This window comes from Neolamprologus brichardi, chromosome 6 (assembly GCF_056152115.1).
Source record: "Neolamprologus brichardi isolate AB-2024 chromosome 6, ASM5615211v1, whole genome shotgun sequence".
In the NCBI taxonomy this organism is placed as follows: domain Eukaryota; kingdom Metazoa; phylum Chordata; class Actinopteri; order Cichliformes; family Cichlidae; genus Neolamprologus; species Neolamprologus brichardi.
The window spans coordinates 16,187,538-16,205,218 of NC_142109.1; the positions used below are offsets into that span (position 1 = coordinate 16,187,538).

At 38.3% G+C, this 17,681-nt stretch overlaps 2 protein-coding genes across 3 annotated transcripts; both read left to right on the forward strand.

The window, feature by feature from the left end:
* The first annotated feature begins 3,331 nt into the window (after positions 1-3,331).
* On the forward strand, positions 3,332-5,758 carry enam (enamelin). The gene is made up of 8 exons (XM_035906304.2): positions 3,332-3,392; positions 3,582-3,658; positions 3,765-3,788; positions 3,962-4,024; positions 4,142-4,183; positions 4,322-4,342; positions 4,446-4,529; positions 5,093-5,758. The coding sequence occupies exons 2-8, from the start codon at positions 3,605-3,607 to the stop codon at positions 5,492-5,494; spliced, it is 690 nt and encodes a 229-aa protein (XP_035762197.2). The 5' UTR covers positions 3,332-3,392; positions 3,582-3,604; the 3' UTR covers positions 5,495-5,758.
* An 847-nt stretch (positions 5,759-6,605) lies between these two features.
* cnga1a (cyclic nucleotide gated channel subunit alpha 1a) lies at positions 6,606-11,263 on the forward strand. 2 transcript variants are annotated; one of them, XM_087842530.1, is made up of 9 exons: positions 6,606-6,776; positions 7,577-7,678; positions 7,771-7,833; positions 7,920-7,973; positions 8,071-8,208; positions 8,300-8,404; positions 8,721-8,827; positions 9,359-9,969; positions 10,071-11,263. In XM_087842530.1, exons 2-9 carry the CDS (start codon positions 7,599-7,601, stop codon positions 11,055-11,057), a joined length of 2,145 nt encoding a protein of 714 aa, XP_087698656.1. In that variant the 5' UTR covers positions 6,606-6,776; positions 7,577-7,598; the 3' UTR covers positions 11,058-11,263. The 2 variants fall into 2 exon arrangements, with proteins under 2 accessions (XP_087698656.1, XP_087698657.1); XM_087842531.1 differs by having other exon boundaries at positions 7,774-7,833.
* Positions 11,264-17,681: the final 6,418 nt, after the last annotated feature.

Genomic DNA, 17,681 nt, shown 5'->3' on the forward strand with positions numbered 1-17,681 from the left:
TCCGCCTCCCAGTCTTACTTCTCACCTCTGGCAATGGCTTTGAGCTTGGAAACTGTGGTCACTTTGACTGAAAACTTGAATCTTCACACGGGTCCCTTTGAAACAGAAGATAATGTTTGCTCTTTGCTTACCTTTAAGTTCCACAATTAAACTGCAGAGCTCAGCATTCAAAGTGCAATTTAAGTATAACACCTACACCACAGTAATTCTGCACATGCCTGTGAAGATTATCGAATAGGAGATCAGCCATGGTTATAATGAGTCAGACTTTTGATCTTTTATAACACAATTTCCAGAGGTTTTGATCACAGCTTGTATAAAAATCCTTGTTTAGTTCTGCAACATAGCACATACATTATAAACACCATCTAAGTGCTTTATGTAAGACACTACTATAGTTTATCACGCAGAAGACATGAATTTTCACTGTTGGTGGCAAAATTTCCCCACTGTGAAACGTAATTGTCTTAAGGAAGTAAAAAACATTACAGGAGAGGGAACAATCTCCCTGATCTTGGCTCACCTGGGGACAAAAGCCTGTCCCAACATGACTGAACACTTACCTCTTCAGAGGCACATCAGAAATGCAGACATTGGCCTCTCACGCTATTACTGTCTCTTCTTCAAAATATTCTTTCCTGGAACTGTAATTCAAGCCAAAAAGTCCCCTTTTTAGTGTTTTACAGTTATATATGATGTGAATGGATTCACATTACTGATGCTTTAATGTTCATGTTGGGTTTTACCACTGCAGATGTTTGAGGTTTAGCTCATTTTAAATTCTTTATATACTGGTGCATAGTTTAATCTACAACAATACACCATATTCTATAGGATCATCGTGTTTGTTGTTGTTGTTGTCCTGCAACCGGACCTCTGAAAATACAGTTTTTTTTTAATGCTGTTCTATATGCTACCTTTGCAATTAGAATCTGAATGCATGATGGTACCGAGCACATTTTGCTTCAACAAGAACAGCTACATAGAATCTCTAGTATTGTATTGCATTGTATGTATTGCCAGCTTTGGTACCTGTAATACACAAAAAACAAAACAAAACAAACATACAGCACCTGAAACACACAAAAAATATACAGATACATGAATCACCAATCCTGTGTCTTTGTTGTTTGATAATGAGACTGGGAAGCTGCAGTGATGCCCCCCCCCCCCCAGATGGCCCCCCAAGTACTGAAACTAAAGGCATAAACAGATGACCAACTAATTAGGGAATACACATTTTTCCCTAGACACTAGTAGTTGCCAGGGGGTCACCAACTGGTCTCTAGGCCAATGTGACTGGAATTTAATGGCCCCATTATGATCGCCATGTTTCTTGTGTCACAGGTGTTGCATACCCATTTTGACATCACAACATGTGTTGCACGACACAATCTTTGTGGCCGGACGTGCACTTTTGATTTTTGTAAGCATTGTGCTGGAGCTGCCACAGAAAGGTTAAAAACTCAAGTGTACAATCGTGTACAGAAGCTCAGAAGACACATAGATATACAGACGGAGATGTTGGAACACTTTGAAAACTTGTTTTGTGGATTTTGTGGAAAAAACTTTGCAACAGGCACAGTCTTGGCTTCCTGTTTTAAGTTCTCCTCCTTTATCAGCACTTATGTTTAAGATATTGTCTGAGTGGTGACAACTATCGTTCAGGAGAATACTGCAGCAGCTTCAAGGGCTTAACTATAAATTCAAGTGACTGTGAGATGAGGTTGCAGTCGCAAAGCAAAGCAACCATTGCTGCTTGTATACCTTAAGACTTGAAACTAGGGTTGCATCACTTGTCAGGAAAATGCTCACTGAAGGGAGCTGAAGGGTTGCATTTCTATAGACTTTTATAAAGCTGGAAGAGGATCTGTTTCATGCTAGTCATTGAAAAATGTTTAGAACACTTTACTCCAGTGAATTGAACGATGTTCTTTATGACGGTTTACCTTAAGTGAGCCACACCCAGTTATGAGGTTCACTGCTATGTAGAGGCTTTGTAGACCTTTGATGCAAGTCACACTTTTTTACTAAAAGTAAGTAAAAACCTAAAAAAAAAGAAAAAAAGAAAAAAAAGCTTTATTTTGTTCTGTTGCTTTTGATGTTGTTCTGTAAGAAATAAAAAGAATTAAAGCATTTGTTTGTCAAAGCAACAATGTAGCCTTCTGAAACAAAGCATAGTTTGAGAGTTAAAAGTTCAGTATTCCTGTTGGAACAGGTGATCACATTGTAACCACATTTTTATAACTGCAGTTTTTCTTCAAAGGAGAGAACAGGAATAATCTAACTACATGGCACGATATCAACTGTTAACTTTTAAATGACTAATGAAGAGATTGTTATCTTTTGACAAAGTTGATTAGCTCAGCAGATTGGAGGTCAGAATAGTATAGAGTTCAGCAAATTACAGACCAACTCCTTCATTATCTGATCTGGAACCTGAAAAAATAAACATAAGTGAGCTATAATGTTTAAAATCACTGTGATGAACAGCCACGCCAGTTAAAGCAAACACATTTAGTTAAAACTCAGACACTACTGAAGTGGTGTTTCCCACTGGCACTTACACCCACTGTAAGTTTCAGTAGATGAAAATAATCTTTGGAATACTTGTGTGAAATGTTGTGTTCAATTGAGAAAAAATATGCAGTTGTTTAACTTAAGTCACACAATTGTTGTAATACATACAGTGTAAAATACCCCATTGCAGAGGGTATTTTACATGGGGTCAGAATTCTTTCTTAGACTAAAACAGATTATTAGAAAAATGTATGTAAAGGCTAACCAGCCTTTACATACATACATACTTTTAAATACCCCACCCTTTAAAATGCTAAGCTAAAAGAAAGAGCTGAAAAAGTGCAATACTTGAGTAGATGTTCTTATAACCTCTGTTCAAGCGAGGAGGATCAACACTGTATTTCATGTTTCTGTAGCTATCACCAGTACTTACATTATTTTGAGTAATAAGATATTGCAGATATTTAACTTCTTGATTTTCCTTTTCACTGTTTTCAAGTCAAACTAAGTAGGGACTCTCTGTCATATCATTACATGCTTATGTCTACTTCATGGCGTCTCTCTCTGTTTTTTTTGTTTTTTGTTTTCAAAGTTTGGTTTTAGGGCAGTAAAGGTGGGCATGTGTGCTAAGCATACTTGTATAGCATGTAATTAACAACAACAGGAGCCTCAACCCTAGATACCTCTTTTTTTTTTTTTTTTTTACCTTTGACACGTAAGGGTAATTCTTCAAACATATAGGTGTGCCTGTTTTACTGGATGGGATTGGCTGCTACGTGATATAGCAGTATATAAATTGCATCCATGAGGGACAAGAAGTAGACTTCTTTCTACTGAGGTTCTTTTTCACAGTTTCTCTGCAGGACAACAAGGTAAGGTGACTTTACAAACAGAAACAATTTCTCATTTCTTTGGGCAACTTTGTTGTCTTCACAAATATTTTTAATATCATTTTTTTAAACTATTTCTCTCTTGATTTTCTTAAAGTCCCCCCCCCCATTCAGAAAAGACAATTAAGAAAAATTGAGATGAAAGTCTGGGTTGTATGTTATATTATACAGGTTTTTCTACTGAAACTGTCAAAATGAAGCAGCTTGTTTTCTTCATGTGCCTCTTGGTCTCTACTCTCGCTGCCCCTGTAAGTCTAATATTGTGTATTATTAAATCTGTCATCTGATACCATTTTAAAACACAGTTATCCACATCTAACTGTTGTTTGCTCACTTCTATTTCTGAAATTGCAGGCTCCAGCGAGCGAAAGCAGTGAGGTAAGATGGCCTTTTCAACTTTTCTGTTTTGAGTGTTGGATCCGTCTGCTATGACATGTAATTCTATGTTTTTGTCATGCCGTCAGTTGGGCACTATGATTGTTGTCTGACAGACAGGATATAATTGGCTTAATTGCACCGCATGTCTGAAGATGTCTGGTATTTATTTGCAGATTGCAGCACATGCTAATGAGGCCCTGAGGTGGATGGAGATGTACAGGCTGTACCAGCAGCAGGTAATGGGGGTTCATTGATATTTGAAGTAAAAAAGAACTTCAGATAGACCTTCCATGAATGCTCATTTATGATTATAAATCTGTTTTAATTCCTATTATTGTTTTTTCTTCTTTTAGGGAGTAGTCCAAAATCCCTTCATTCCCTCTGCTAATTTGCCTGTAAGTTTACTCTTGTTAGCCTCTTACAGGAGCTTAGTGGTGGATTTTTGTGAAAACTAAAAATAAGAGTATTTGGCATGATTGCTGAAGTTTGTGTGTTACTTATTTGCAATCTGACATAAAATTATGTTCTTTCAGGCTGTCTCAGCTGGGGCCACTGTGAGCATACACACAGCACTGTGACATTGCATATACACATTTATTTCCTGTTATATATATTATTATTACAACTAATAATATAGACTATATACATTTAATATAGGTGGATGCAGCACCAGCCCAGCCTGCTGACGTCCCTCCTCCAGCTCCCGTCCCTGTTGGAGATGCTTCAGAGGAGGAAACAGAGGTGCTCAGGCGTCATAGTTTCATGCTGAACTGTATATTGATTGTTATTGAGAAATTCATGTGTACATTTTCCTCCCTGTTTAGAGAAATATTTACTAATATTTGCTCGTATCTTGTTTATTCACAACAACTACTTCTCTGTCCACAATGGATTGGTTTAAGAATAGCCTAAGTGTAGAGCTAAAAACAAACTGGGTAAAACTTGTAATGCATGTAGAACAAACACATTCCATTGTAGAATAAATTGAGGCTTTTCTCAATTTTCCTCAGAGACCTTAATAAATAAATTTAACTAAATTGACAACGGCGGTAGACGCTACGTGCAAACACTGTTAAAACAGAGAGCTAGAACAAGAAAAGGACGCATTCAGGACACACGACACTCTGACAAGCCGAAGAAACACAGACTGTTACACATTTTGCTGGAACATTAGTTCAAACAATAACTTTAAATATGACCGCGTCACAAGCATAAACCGTGAACATGAAGCAGCTAACTTCAATAATTCATCATTTGTTGTCAACACTGATATGACATGATTTTTTCCCATTTCTTTGGCACAGGATGGTAACCCTGCCACCAAAGCTGCAGGACGAGCCCCGCTGAACTCTGATGAGGTAGAGGAGGCCGAGGAGGTGGATGCAGCTGAGGCCGACCCAGCCATGGTTGAAGCAGAGCCTTCAGCAGAGCCTTCAGCAAACCCTGCAGCGGTAGAGCCAGCTGTAGTTGACGTCCCCATAGATGTTGCTCCAGTTGATGATGCTGCTGCTGTGGATGTACCTCCTGTTGATGTAGTTCCTGTTGACAGTGCCCCAGCAGCCCCTGAGGTGGCCGTTGATCCAGCTGCCCCTGCCACGGCCGATATACTTGCTGCTGCTGATGTCCCAGCTGAGGTTGACGCCCGTGCCACTGATGTCGGTGAGGCTAACATGACAGGAGGGCCAGCAGATCCCGTTGCACTGTAATCTGCCTCTCATCACCAGCAACAATACTCCTCTGTTAGCAAATGGAACAAAAGCTGAAAACAGCTACAGGTGATGTAGTTAAAAGAGACTAAAAAAATGTTTTGGGAAAAAAATTAACACTTTGTAAAGAGAATAACCAAAATGTGTTTTCAGACCTAATCTAAAAAGGGTTTTTTTGTTTGTGGTTTTTCTCTTTTTCTGTAGTTCTGTACTTGAAAGTTTATTCTTACTCATCAACACATTGTATAAATGGTTGAGGATTATCTTATGTTTTATTGTTTTGCTGTACTGTCCACAGTATTAAACCATTAAAGTGCCAAAAAAATAACATATCAGTATTTTGTGTATACGATCTTTATCTTGTTGTGTGCCACTGTTACCTCAACAGTGTTTCCTTCTAGTCAATGTTCCCCTGAGTTTCATCAGTGACATGAACACATCAAAATCACACATTGTCATCTCCATTTAGACTTATTTCAACACTAAACCAAAACAAATGAAAGGACATTAAACTCCTGCAAAGATACTTCAGCTCAAATGCAAACTGTGAAATTTGCTGTCATAAAACTGCAAACACCACATCAGCCAACAGGGAGAGCCACTGAACCACAGGATTTCTACAGTATACTCCCGTACACGTTATTCACCGATAGAGGTTCTGCTTTGATTTCACACGAGACATTATTGTTCTTTTAAGCCTGATCTGGAATCTGTTCTACTGGACATGATCTAATAGGATTAAAGGAGGATATGGAGAAGAGTGCTGACTGAGCAGGAGTAGTGTGTGTGTGTGTGTGAGTTAGAGTGCGTGTAAGCGTGTGTGTGTGTGTGTGTGTGCAAGCAGACCAAATCCTTTGTTCCGCAAATGATCAGGAAAATTATAGCTTGTTGCTGAATTTTAAAAACAATGTCAACACATAATGGTTTTCAGTGTTGTGGATCCTGAGTAGGAGGTTAACTGAGGCTTGTCGAAACTTCACTTAAATGTATCTCATCTCCCGCTGGAGTGGACAAGCAGGGAGGATGATTGACTTTGCCTCCACTCTCCTCAGACAAGTCTAATCCCCAAATCCTCATCAGGGTCACTGAGACTCTATGACACAGTTAGATGGACTCAGTACCTACAGGTGTTAGTTGCCTAGCTACATGTTGTTATACATTATTAAATAGCATTCAGTGATTGATGATACAATAAATCTGTAGATACTGTGAGTGTCTAGGTTCCAGGAAAGTACACAACTAAAGGGAAATGGACTTTAAATTACATTAAGGATCGGAAAAGGTAAGTTTAGTCACACGATACTGTAAGTTCTTTTTGTAGCATCATCTATGTGTATGGCTAAATAATTCATTTAGACCTGTAAAACAATGTGCTTACCAGCTGAGACTGACACTACAAATGCAATAGCAACATTGGATATAAATGACACATGATGCAGATGAAGACAGTAAAATCTTTTTTTTTTTTTTAAATGGATTGATACATATATATTTACACACACACACACACACACACACACACACACACACACACACACACACACACACACACACACACACACACATATATATATATATATATATATATATTACATATGTAAGAATTGTATTTATTTAGTTATTTATTCATTCAGTAAACAAGTTTTGACAGCACAACACATTTCTAATTCCATGGGTTGCTGTTTTTCTAATAAAAAGAAAACATCAAATCAAAACTTTCTTAAAATATGCACAGGGATGCCACTAGTAATTATCTCTGTGCTATCACAAGGTGAAATTGTACAACAAGTTCCTCAAGATCAAAGCGATATCTTCTTTTGTCTGACCAACAGTATAATCCTATACTGTTGGTTAGACAAAAGACCTATAATCATAAAAGTTCCTATGATAAATCAAAAAGCAGATATATTTTTCATGTTTTTTTTCTTTTAAAACTAGGTGATCAAACAACTGCCAAAATACGTCCAGTTTCAGTTTAAAATATGTGTAAATTTATGCACTGCTAAAAGACCAATTTAGAACCCAACAGTACTTAAATTCTAGTCTGAAGTTGTCATCCTGAAAAATATTTTATTGCTGCAGAGTATACTACAGTTCTGCTGCAATGGCCACTACCACCCAGGCCTTGCTCACCTTGCCACCTTATGTTCCACCTCACTTTACCAGTGACAGTGACGATGACATGTGAGCAAAACTTAAATATAAATACACAAAGAATAATAATGACAAAAAAGCAAAGATTTGTCAGTTAATAAAATGTGCTGTGTTTGTTTCAGAAGTTCACCTCAATCAACGCCTCTTCATATAGGCAACATGAACAATAACAACAACAATGAAGAGTAAGTATAATTTGTGGTCATGAAAAAAGTAAAGGCTTAGATTCCTGTAATCACGTTAAACATGTTGCATTAATCATTTTTTTCAGAGAGAAAAAGAAAAAAAGGAAAAAGGAGAAGAAGGAAAAGAAGGAAAAGAAAGAGTATTGATTTTTATCTCCTCACCTTTTAGGAAATGTTACTATGTTATTAAGGATAACCGGTGCTCAGTAGTCTCTAATTTATTATTGCACATTACAGAAAAAAGGAGAAGGAGAAGAAGGAGGAGGAAGAAAAAGAAAAAGAAAAGGAGAAAGAAAAAGAAAAAGAAAAGGAGAAAGAAAAAGAAAAAGAAAAGGAGAAAGAAAAAGAGAAAGACAAGAGCAAGGACAAAGATAAGTAAGTACATAATTTACAGAAACTTCCAAATAAATTTATGTGTTGTATGATTTTGAGTATTTATTTTACACTTTCATTCTTTCCTCCACAGGCCAGCAGAAATATTTGTCATTAATCCTGCTGGAAATTTGTATTACAACTGGCTGTTTATCATTACGCTACCAGTGATGTATAATTGGACCATGATCATAGCCAGGTGACCTTGATAAATCAGTCATTCTTCCATCACTAAAGGTCAAATATTTACATGATTTGTTTGTTTGTTTTTAATATCCTACTTCATTAAAACTACTTTTAGCTGCAGTTTGCTTTCATGCACAGAAATAGTTTTTTTTTTTTGTTAAAGGGAGAAGTTGTGTTTTTTAACATTGTATTGTCTTTTTTTCTGTTAGTACAGACTACTGGGTTAATGGGGTGCAACAGTAGCACAACAGGACATAGTGCTGAGATATTCAACATTGTTAATTTACAAACCACCCTCACTGCTGGTGGTCATCTTCTCTTGCAAACAGGGCTTGCTTTGAGGAGTTGCAGCATGACTACATAATTTACTGGGTTATTCTGGACTACACCTCAGACCTTATCTACCTGGCTGATATGTGCTTCAGGGCCAGAACAGGTGAAAGACTAACCTTACCATTCTGCAGAAATATTTTCAAAATGTGATATAGTTTTCCTTAAAACAATAATTAGACTTACACAGATAAAATGAGTGGCCAGTGATATCATCGTTTCTCCTGGTCATGTTATATGTAAGTGATGGTGTGGTTCTGTCTCTCTACTGCAGCACAGCAATCAACTATCATCCAGCAAGACACAAAATGGAAATTTGTACTGCTGAAGCCTTCAGCTGAATTCATGTTAGAAAACATCCCTTTCTAACATGAATTCCCTTTCTGGATATAATTTTTGTACTCTGATCAACAGGGGAAAAAAAAGACTTGTTGAAACTGCTTTACTATAAGATATCTAGAGCATTATTTACACCACCAACTACAAATCTTAAAGCTGCTAATAATTACAGTTTGAACAGTGATCCTGTGTGCAATTAAAAGGTGATTGTTGCAGTAGAAGGGAACAATTAATTCCATATAGTATTTAAAAACACAATGTCCCTGTAAATGGTAAACACTATGTCTTTCAACTGCAGGTTACCTTGAACAAGGACTACTAGTGAAAGATAAGAAGCTGCTTTTGGATCGATACATCAGCAGCTTTCAGTTTCGTCTCGATGTTCTCTCCATGCTGCCCACTGACATCTTCTACTTCGTCCTTGGCATCGACTACCCAGAGATCCGCATAAACAAGCTTCTGAGGATTGGGCGCATGATGGAGTTCTTTACCAAAACAGAGACTAAAACCAACTACCCCAACATCTTCCGTATTGCAAACCTTATCATGTACATCCTTATTATCATCCACTGGAATGCCTGCTGGTATTTCTCTTTTTCCAAATCTATTGGATTTGGTGCTGATGACTGGGTTTACCCTGCTCTGGATGATCCTGAGGAGCCTGAGTTTGGACAGCCCATGAGGAAGTATGCTTTCAGCCTGTACTGGTCCACACTGACTCTGACAACTATCGGAGAAACCCCACCACCAGCTTTGGACTCAGAATTTCTCTTCCATGTTGTGGATTTTTTAGTTGGAGTCCTAATCTTTGCCACCATTGTGGGAAACATTGCCACCATGATCTCCAACATGAATGCAGCCCAAGCCCAGTTCCAGGCCCGCATTGACAACATTAAGCAGTACATGCAGGTAAATAAACATTGATCAAAAAAGTCTAGATCAAAATATGTAGTAAAATAATCTAGTATTTAAATATTATTTTAATCCTCTTGCTTTCTTTTCATTTGCAGGTTCGAAAGGTTAGTAAGGACCTAGAGTTGCGAGTCATCAAGTGGTTTGACTATCTGTGGAATAATGGCAAGGCACAGGATGAAAGAGAAGTGCTGAGGTATCTCCCAGACAAGCTAAAAGCAGAAATAGCCATCCAAGTCCACATGGAGACACTAAAGAAAGTTCGGATTTTTGCAGACTGTGAGGCAGGCCTGCTGATTGAGCTGGTGCTCAAACTCCGGCCACAGGTGTTCAGCCCTGGAGATTATATCTGTAAGAAAGGCGACATTGGTCGTGAGATGTATATTATCAAAGATGGAAAATTGGCAGTCGTTGCCGATGATGGTGTGACACAATTTGTTGTACTCGGAAGCGGCAGCTATTTTGGTGAGATTAGTATTCTTAATATTAAAGGTAGCAAAGCGGGTAACAGGCGGACCGCCAACATTCGCAGCATTGGATACTCAGAGCTCTTCTGCCTTTCCAAGGATGACCTGATGGAATCACTGTCAGAGTATCCAGATGCCAAAGGCATGCTTGAGGATAAGGGTCGGCAGATCCTGATGAAAGATGGTCTTATAGACTTGGATCCAGCTAACATCAAACCTGAGCAAAAAGAGCTGGAGGAGAAGGTAAACAAATTGTATGGTACCATGGACCTGATGCAAGTCAAGCTGAAGAAGATCTTACGAAATTACGAAAATGCAGACAAAACTTTAAAACATCGTATTAAAGATCTTGAGCGCTTAACTGGAGAGGAGGTAGAAGAAGATGAGGAAGAAGGAGAAGATAAAAAGGAAGAGAAAGAGGGGGGTGGGGAGAAAAGGGAAGAGGAAAAGGTAGAAGAAGAGAAAAAGGAAGAAGGGGAAAAAGTAGAAGAAGGGGAAAAGATTGAGATGACAAAAGAAGATGAAGAAAAGCAGGAAGAGGAAAAAACAGATGAAGGAGGAGATGAAAAAAGAAAGGATGAAGACACCAAAGAAGAGAAGGAAGAACAGAAAAAATAAACAATAATTTATGTAATGCACCAAGCTCTTTTTTTATGTAGCTACAATAGAAGGCTTATCATAATGAAGTGGACTTTGTACTTTAAGGATTCAGTAATAATATAAAAGACAACATATGAAACACTATAGATGGACTGAAATACCTACTCTAAGTTGTCCTTAAAAGGTGTTGCTATTCTATATGTGTAATAAAATTAACATATTATACAAAATCTTTTCCCATTTTTATATTCTCATTCAATTAAATGTTGGGCAGACAAACACACTATGAGCAGCAATACTCGGGTAGGCTGTAGCACTAAAAGACACTTGTTTGGTGCTAAGGGGCTCAAAGTGTCAAATTTTGACCCTACCATCTAAATGTTGGATAAGTAATTGAAATTTTCTTTTTTTCTTCCCCATCCTAAAGCTCTGTTTGAGCTTCATCTTTGGTCATCTTGACCATATCAACATGCCTAAATGTTTTGTGTTTTTGGCACATTGATGGGTGATGAAATATTTGCTTTAACAAGTTGTTCAGCAGCTCTTCCCAAGAGAACAACTGATGAGAGTATCTGTTTGCTTGGGGATGGTAACTGATAAGAATTTAACGATTCCGATTGCATCACATATTCAATTCTTTATTGATTCTCATTGATTCTCATTGACTCTGCCTTGAGAGTCACCATCATCACAAGCCAACATATCAAAGGTATTACATTGATCCAAATTATTTGTGTGCTGTGTGGTCAAATGTTTGTGCATGTTGGAAGTATTTCCCCTCTTTGCTGTGATTGATGTTGGGGTCATTACTCAAAAAAACATATTACACATTTTTCTGTAATAAAGTACACTTAATTACATACTTAATTACTTCCAGGCAAAAATAATTTGTTACATTTAGTAAATGATTGTCTTGACATGAAAGACATTGTCTTATATTTACCATTTAACAATATAAAACCCATAGGCTACATTCTCATACACCAACATAAATCCCTATCCCGTGGACACACATATGATCTTTCCTTTAGTATTTAGGGATAATAAAAAAAAGACAACAGCACAAACGAAAGATTAATACCACCAAAAAGAAACTTTAAAGTGATCACTAATGTCATATTACTTTAGAAACATGAACAGGTAGAAACAGTCCAGCAACCAGAACCTGAACTTTACAAGCTGAAGTTCAGGGTCTGGTTGCTGGGCTGGGCTCAGCTTTAACATCACTTTGGCTAGCGTTAGCATGCTTTCTATGCAGATGCTTGCAAAGCTAACGTTTTTTGGGTTGTTTTTTTTTTTTGCAGCATAATGCAGCTATTTCAGTTTCCACTTAACCACCATGCTCTCGTCCATTTGTGCAATAAAAATAAAAACAATTGTCATATCCACGCTGCAGACTGCGCCACTATTTTCCTCCTCCAGCACATAACCTGTAATCAGCTGGTTGTAGCACAAGTGCAAGTGGAAGCAATAAGCAAAATCCATAGGCAAGCTGTCTAACAATTCCAAGTAGTGACGGCATGAATCATAAGTAGGTCAACCAAAAAGGGAAAACTAACTTTAAGAGGCATTAAAAAAATCTATGAACTGTTTCATTTAAAAAAAAAAAAAACAATCTGAAAAATGCAATATAGCCTTTAATCCAAATATTAGGAAAGCTTTTCATATTTGGCTTCGGACAAACCCACAAGTTGGGCACACTAGTTCAGCTCATTAGTTCCCATGCATGGGTTGATGAGTTCAAACTGAGAGGCTGTCATACATAAGTGTGTATAAATAGAGGCCCAGGCACTGGCCCTTTTTGATGGAGTCACAAACTTAAAAATTCTGGAACCTCAAGTCAAATCTCTTTCATATAAATGATTTGACACTAATTTACATTCATTCAGTGACCTGAAATGGTGTATGACTTTGCTAATAGCACTAGGAATGATAATTAAAAATGTTATTTGCAGAGAGAGGAATCATAGTTTAATAATGGCCAACATGGCTCAGTTTTTTTCAGTTCTTTATTTAATGTTTCTTGTGGGGAGGGAAACAGAACAAACAACCCAATATCATGGCAAAGAGTGTATCAGACATGCCACTTCAATGTGTACATGTCACACTTTGCCTTTCCAAAGCTTGAAATGAATATACATGCAGAAGTTGCCCTTCCAGCAGGAGGAGGTAATATATTTAAAGCCAAGAAGTTAGTAGTGATCAAGGAAGGTATGAAGTACATTCCAGGGTCCTCTTACAAATGATTAAGATAGGTATGTATTTACATGTAAATGTATTAGTAATGTCTCTTTGACATGAAATATCTCCCTCTTTTGGTACTGTAGCTTACTGGAACTTCTGCATGCAGGTCCATTTCACACTTTGGAGAGGCAAAGCGATACATACACACATTGGACTGGCACGTTACATTACATATTTGGCCGTTATACTGGGTTAAGACAAGAGACAGGTAGAAGAAAGTCATATATATATATATATATAATATCAATTTACCAATGATTGGATGCAGAGTGATGTACATACACATAGCGAGTAAAACAATAGCAAACAGTGATTACTGTGTCAGCCATCCATATAAGTAAACAATAAGCTGCTCATTATAAAAGACCCTTAGGTATTTTATGAATAGGTACATGGAAATTCTTGTATGGATTCACTGCTGCTAGGAATTGGACCCGTGGTTAATTTAAGTATGTGGGATAGCCTTAACCAAGTAGTCTAAAAGAATGGAGTCAAATTGAAGTCAAGAAGGGTGAGAGTCGCCTCCTTTTTGGTTTCACATACTGTTGTTTCAACAGTGTTGCCTGTTATTATTTAACAATTAAAGAAAATTTTCATGTTAGTCATACACTATGTAAATAATTGAGCCTATTTTCCATTTCATTGTGTTCAAATATTAATACTGCAGTGAAGATTACTGCAAAAAGTGGAGCCTATGGTGTCACTAAATTGATATTCCCAGTAGTCTGTTTTTCTCCTCAAGTGAAACAGGAAGAGCTGGAAATAAAAATCTAAAATGTAACAAAAACATTCAGTCATACAATGAAGGTACTTTGTATGAAATCACATAGCTGTCTTACAGAGTGAAGGGACATTAGTGAACCCTGATTTTTTTCAAAAACAACATAGAGAAATCTCTTGTTTCACATCAAAAGCACCTAATTCTTTTTCACTCATCAGCACTTTATTACTATTGCACTTCACCTGTGAAAATAAATGAACCGTTTTAGATCAAAGTAAGACATCTGAGAGAACAAAAATAAATGCCACACACTCCGGTCCCCAAATAGAGTGTGAAAGCAGCCAGGCATGTGACTATTGATCATCCTTTGTGCTGTTCTCTCAGTGCTGATGAACGTATGGCACTAACAAAGAGTTTGTGAGCTCTCATGTGTAAATCAGTGATAAAGCCAAACCAAGAAAAAAAGCAACTCATTTGTGATAACTCACAAGGATGAATGAGTAACACAGAGGACTGTAATTTGTTGGCGCTTGTATAATTAACAAGGTGCATTCTGAGAGCAGAACATCTTGGTCCTGATTAATGAAGAGATGACAGCAGGTTCATTGCACTGTACTTCAGATGGTAGCAATTTAGTGTTTAATTAAAAGTCCATTTTCTAAATATCGTCTCTCAATAAGACAGAATAAAAAGATATGCATTCAAAGGTTTATGAAGTCAAGCCTTTCTTTATTGTTATGCAGCACCAAAATGCTGCATTTGTTAATGTGTTTCAACTTTATTCTTTTTTTATTGATTGATTATCTTTTCTTCCACCTGTATAAGATAAACCTCTAATCATCTCTTAGTTTACTCAGATTGCACAGAGTGTATATTTGCTAATAATTTGAATCATTTTGGATAAGGATAAGTGTAAGATAATGGGGAATTTCAGTTTTTACTCTGTTGTTGTTTAGCGTAAGATTTACAGTTAATTTACAGATGGTAAATGGCCTGTATTTGTATAGCGCTTTTACTAGTCCCCCCTAGGGACCCCAAAGCGCTTTACACACCCATTCGCACACTGGTGGAGGCAAGCTACAGTTGTAGCCACAGCTGCCCTGGGGCAGACTGACAGAAGCGAGGCTGCCATATCACGCCATCGGCCCTTCTGGCCAACACCAGTAGGCGGTAGGTGAAGTGTCTTGCCCAAGGACACAGCGACCGAGACTGTCCGAGCCGGGGCTCGAACTGGCAACCTTACGATTACAAGGCAAACTCCCAACTCTTGAGCCACGATCGCCCCATAGTTGTACAGTTGTATTTTCTTTCTTTATTTCATTTTTACGTACTGTTCCTTTAATACATGGTAACTGTGCACGGGGGGAGCGTTCGCGACTGGCAGTGTGGAGTGACGGGGCTATAACTAGCTGTGGAGTCAAACAGTTTTCTAACCATGTTTGCAGTGTACAGGAACATTCAAATGGATTACTGTATTTCAAGACTGTGGAAATAAATGTTTGCCTGTTTGTTTTTCAACTACAAGCGGACAAAGACACGCGTATGGCCCGACTACCAGCTAGTGCTTCCGCGGTATTATCACCAATTAAATGACAGTCAGAAGAAGAGATGGCACAGTGTGTTTATTTTATCCCTGTGTTTAAAAATGAGGGAAGATGAGCATAATTGGATAGAAAACTACTGATGAAGATAGTGGTAACATTATTTATTAATATTTACCGTCCTGATCTAAATGAAATTTTGAAAGGTTTAGGTTGAACGCAAAAGCAGATAACAGGAAAGTCTTTGTTTTTATCTCGAAGAGCTAATGAACATTATTGCCTAGGCTGAGAAATACTAAGTGCTGGATGGCAAGGTGAGAGGCTGGGGGTTTTGGGTTACTGTTGAGCAGATGGGTTTTCTTGCACATAGGAACAATGGATAATTTAACTGGTAACCAGGCAAATCTTTTTTGGTTATCTACAGAACACAGCAAAAATGTTAAGTTATGGGACAGTTTTATTTTGGTGTTGTTCTGTAAGGATCTGGTCAGGTGATCACTCCAGCAACACTTGAAAGACTAGGAAACATCTTTATTAGCAGAACAACGTGTTTTGGCTTGTGGCCTTCATCTTGGTCATTACAAAATACCAAACATCGTTCTGTAAGGACAATAATAATAATGATAATAATGGATTGCATTTATATAGCACTTTTTGAGACCCTCAAAGTGCTTTACAATTCCATTATTCAGTCACTCTCACATTCACACACTGGTGGAGGCAAGCTACAGTTGTAGCCACAGCTGCCCTGGGGCAGACTGACAGAATCAGAATCAGAAAGACTTTATTTATCCCCAAGGGGCAATTAACATACAATAGAGCAGCATAATGTTGAAGATAAGAACAATAAGAACAGGCAATCAGAGTGAGGTAATAAATACACAGAATATACAGTATATACATTTTTAAAATTACACAGTTTAAAACTAAAGTGACTGAAAGGTGAATAAATAACTGTGAGTGACTAAGAGTGAATAAAGTGTCGGTAGTATAAAAAGAGTGTGGGGTAGTTTATGTTTCTGGTGTGGGAAATGGTCTTATCTGCTGGAGTTAAAAAGCACAGTGGCTTTGGGGACAAAGGTAGCTCTCCTCCTCTCAGTCCTGCAGGAAATGCAGCGGAGGCGTCACCCGGAGGGGAGCCATTGAAATGCGGAGTGAAGAATGTGAGAGGGGTCGATGATGATTTTGGCTGCCTGTCTAAGGGCCTGTTGGCTGAAAACCTGTGCCAGAGTTCTGAGGGAGTGGAACCAGCAGGTAATGAAGAAGGTCATGATGCTTTCCAGGAAGGCATAGTAAAAAGTCATCATGATGGGTGTGCTGACTCCAGGGGAGTTGAGTTTCCTAAGGAGGTATAGCCGTTGGTGGCACCTCCTGAGAATCTCCTCTGTGTTGGCAGAGAGTTTCAGGAGGTTGTCAAAGATGGTTCCCAGGTATTTGTACTCCTCGGCCATCGGCCCCTCTGGCCAACACCAGTAGGCGGTAGGTGAAGTGTCTTGCCCAAGGACACAACGACCAAGACAGACAGAGCTGGGGATCTGTCTGTCTTAAACTAAACAAATATTTAGTTTAAGCCAAACCTGGTCTCTAATGGTGTGAGTGTCTAGAGCAGGGGTCGGCAACCCTAGGCACAAGGGTTAACTGATGGCACGACCATAGCTGGACTGGCCATCGGGCATACCGGGCATTTGCTCGGTGGCCCGATGATTTTTTTTTTTTTTGTAACGGTATAAACAATGAAAGGTGGTGGATTGGCCAGATGCTGGCCGGTGTGTAAAAATAACTCAGTTGTTTGGTGGTGGCTATGGCGGTGCTTCCACAGACTCAGTAAAATTAGCAAGTGGTGGAGGCTGGCAGGTGGATCAGGGAGAGGGAGGCAGGAGGAGCAGAGACCCGAGCGTCAGGTGAACTGAACTTCAGGTAAGAAGTTATGACCTGCAGTCTTCAGTCTTTAGGTGGAGTTTATTTTTGTTGTGCTGACTTTTTACAGTCAGTTACAATAACTCGTACTGCATACTAGCTAGCATGTTGGAGTTTCTATACAGCTGGGTCGGTGTTGTGATGTTACTAATAGTGAACTTTATTTTATTCATAAGGTTAGTTAGTAGAGTTGCCAACCATCCTGTAAAAAGACGGAAT

Bases quoted from the DNA above. Each gene is read 5' to 3' on its own strand.
- cnga1a (XM_087842530.1), top strand. From the start codon at position 7,599: ATGGCCACTACCACCCAGGCCTTGCTCACCTTGCCACCTTATGTTCCA. The intron at 7,834-7,919 runs GTAAGTATAATT...CATTTTTTTCAG, and splicing joins AATAACAACAACAATGAAGA to AGAGAAAAAGAAAAAAAGGA. The intron at 7,974-8,070 runs GTATTGATTTTT...TGCACATTACAG, and splicing joins GAAAAGAAGGAAAAGAAAGA to AAAAAAGGAGAAGGAGAAGA.
- enam (XM_035906304.2), top strand. From the start codon at position 3,605: ATGAAGCAGCTTGTTTTCTTCATGTGCCTCTTGGTCTCTACTCTCGCT. The intron at 4,343-4,445 runs GTGAGCATACAC...CATTTAATATAG, and splicing joins CTGTCTCAGCTGGGGCCACT to GTGGATGCAGCACCAGCCCA. The intron at 4,530-5,092 runs GTGCTCAGGCGT...TCTTTGGCACAG, and splicing joins CTTCAGAGGAGGAAACAGAG to GATGGTAACCCTGCCACCAA.